Source organism: Galeopterus variegatus, unplaced genomic scaffold, assembly GCF_000696425.1.
Source record: "Galeopterus variegatus unplaced genomic scaffold, G_variegatus-3.0.2 Scaffold18125, whole genome shotgun sequence".
NCBI lineage: Eukaryota > Metazoa > Chordata > Mammalia > Dermoptera > Cynocephalidae > Galeopterus > Galeopterus variegatus.
Window position 1 is genome coordinate 13883 of NW_007744236.1, and position 2335 is coordinate 16217.

Below are 2335 nucleotides of genomic sequence, written 5' to 3' on the forward strand. Positions count from 1 at the left end.
AGATGAATTTCAACATGACACAAGTGAATTTGCTTGTGTTCTGTGTCCTCCCTATCTAAAATACCCCTGCATTCACTCCTTGTCAGTCTCCATCCCCTTCCACAGTTTTGTTTTGTCCACAACACTTATTGCTACCTGGTATTATATTGCATGTTTTGTTCATTGATGATCTGTCTCTCCAGCTAGAACAGAAGCTCTATGAGGGTAGGAATTTGCCTGTTCTATTGCTATGTCCCAACAGGGCAACAGTGCTTTTCACAGAATATGAAATAATGTCTGAATCAGAGGTCTACTTGTGACGGTTTCTAAAGGAAAACTCTTTTTCTGTCCCTCCAGCTTTTCATATAAATTTTCAAGATGCGCATGGATTTGGGAAGGGAGAGCCACATTAAGAACCACGAGGTAGACAAGCTGTTCCTCTCAGCAGATAACTGTGACCACGTAGAGGAAGACTTGCTGGGTTCTCATGATTTGGGTTATGGACTCAGAGCATGTTAAATAACAAAACTACTTGTATACAACTGGACCCAGGTCAATGGAAAGAGTCAACCAAACCAGCAGTGTCTCCGAGTTTATCCTCCTGGGACTCTCCTCCCGGCCTGAGGACCAGAAGCCACTCTTTGTCCTCTTCCTCACCATGTACCTGGTCACCATAACAGGGAACTTGCTCATCATCCTGGCCATCCGCTCCGACCCCCAGCTCCAGACCCCCATGTATTTCTTCCTGAGTTTCCTGTCTTTCACTGACATTTGCTTCACAACAAACATTGTCCCCAAGATGCTGGTGAATTTCCTATCAGAAAAGAAAACCATCTCCTATGCTGGGTGTCTGACACAGATGTATTTTCTCTATGCTTTGGGCAACAGTGACAGCTGCCTTCTGGCAGTCATGGCCTTTGACCGCTATGTGGCCATCTGTAACCCCTTCCACTACATCACCACCATGAGCCACCACCGCTGTGTCCTGCTGGTGGCCTTCTCCTGCTCACTTGCTCAACTCCACTCACTCCTGCACATACTTCTGCTGAATCTTCTCACCTTCTGTGACTCCAATGTTATCCACCACTTTCTTTGTGACCTCAGCCCCCTGATGAAATTGTCCTGCTCCTCCACATTTGTTAATGAAATTGTGATAATGACAGAAGGATCTGTCGTTCTGGTGACCCCCTTTCTATGCATCACTTTCTCTTACATAAGAATCCTCATCACAGTTCTCAAGATTCCCTCAGCTGCTGGGAAACGCAAAGCCTTCTCCACCTGTGGTTCTCACCTCACCGTGGTAACACTGTTTTATGGAAGCATCTTCTATGTCTATTTGCAGCCCCTGTCCACATACACTGTCAAGGACCACATGGCAACAATTGTCTATACAGTTTTGACCTCTATGCTAAACCCTTTTATCTACAGTCTGAGAAACAAAGACATGAAGAGGGGCCTGGGGATGCTGATAAGCAGGAGGAAATCCTAGGTAGCACTCTCTTGACAAACCCACGAATATAAACTTGGAGACATGTCACCAAACAGCGTATACAGGTGGTAGATATGAACATGAAAGACATTGAATATCATTAGACACTCAGGAAATGCAAGTTAGAATGACAATGAGATATAACCACATATCTATCAGAATGGCCAAAATAGAAAATAATGACAATGCCAAATACTCATTAGGATGCAAAGAAACCGGGGCATTCTCACTTTGCTCCATGGGACTGAAAAATGGCATAGCCACTCAGAAAACAGATTGGAGGTTTCTTTAAAAGCTAAACAAGCAACTGCCATACAAGCCAGAAATTGCATTTGTCCCAAAGAAATGAAAACGTGTGTTCACACAAAAACATGTAGAATATATACCATAGCTTTATTTTTGTAATAGCCAAAATTTAGAAAAACCCAGGTCCTTCAGAAAGTGAATAATTAAGCAAACTGTGGCAATTCATACCATGGATTGTCAGAAATTTTTATTTTTATTTTTATTTTATTTTATTTTTATTTATTTTGTCAATATACAATGTAGTTAGTTATTGTGTACCATCACCAAAACCTCCCTCCCTCCTCCCTCTCCCCCCTCCTTCCCAGATGTGTCCCCTCCATTTTCTCATTGTAAGAGCTTCATACATGCAACAACCTGCATGAAATGCCAGAGAATTATGCTGAGTGAAAAAAGCCAATCCCCAAAGGTCATATAATGTATGACTCAATTTGTATGACATTCTTGAAATGACAATATTATAGAAATGGAGAACAGATTAGTGGTTGCCAGGGTTTGAGGGGTGTGCAGGGAAGAAGGAAATGAATGTAGCTAAAAAAAAAAAAAAAAAGCAATATGAGGGAG

General features: G+C 42.2%; 1 protein-coding gene across 1 annotated transcript; it reads left to right on the top strand.

Annotated features, from left to right (window-relative positions):
* Window positions 1–459: 459 nt before the first annotated feature.
* Window positions 460–1501, top strand: LOC103582840 (olfactory receptor 1L8). Its single transcript, XM_008564321.1, has one exon. The coding sequence runs from the start codon at window positions 536–538 to the stop codon at window positions 1466–1468; it is 933 nt and encodes a 310-aa protein (XP_008562543.1). The 5' UTR covers window positions 460–535; the 3' UTR covers window positions 1469–1501.
* Window positions 1502–2335: the final 834 nt, after the last annotated feature.

Bases quoted from the DNA above. Each gene is read 5' to 3' on its own strand.
- LOC103582840 (XM_008564321.1), top strand. From the start codon at position 536: ATGGAAAGAGTCAACCAAACCAGCAGTGTCTCCGAGTTTATCCTCCTG.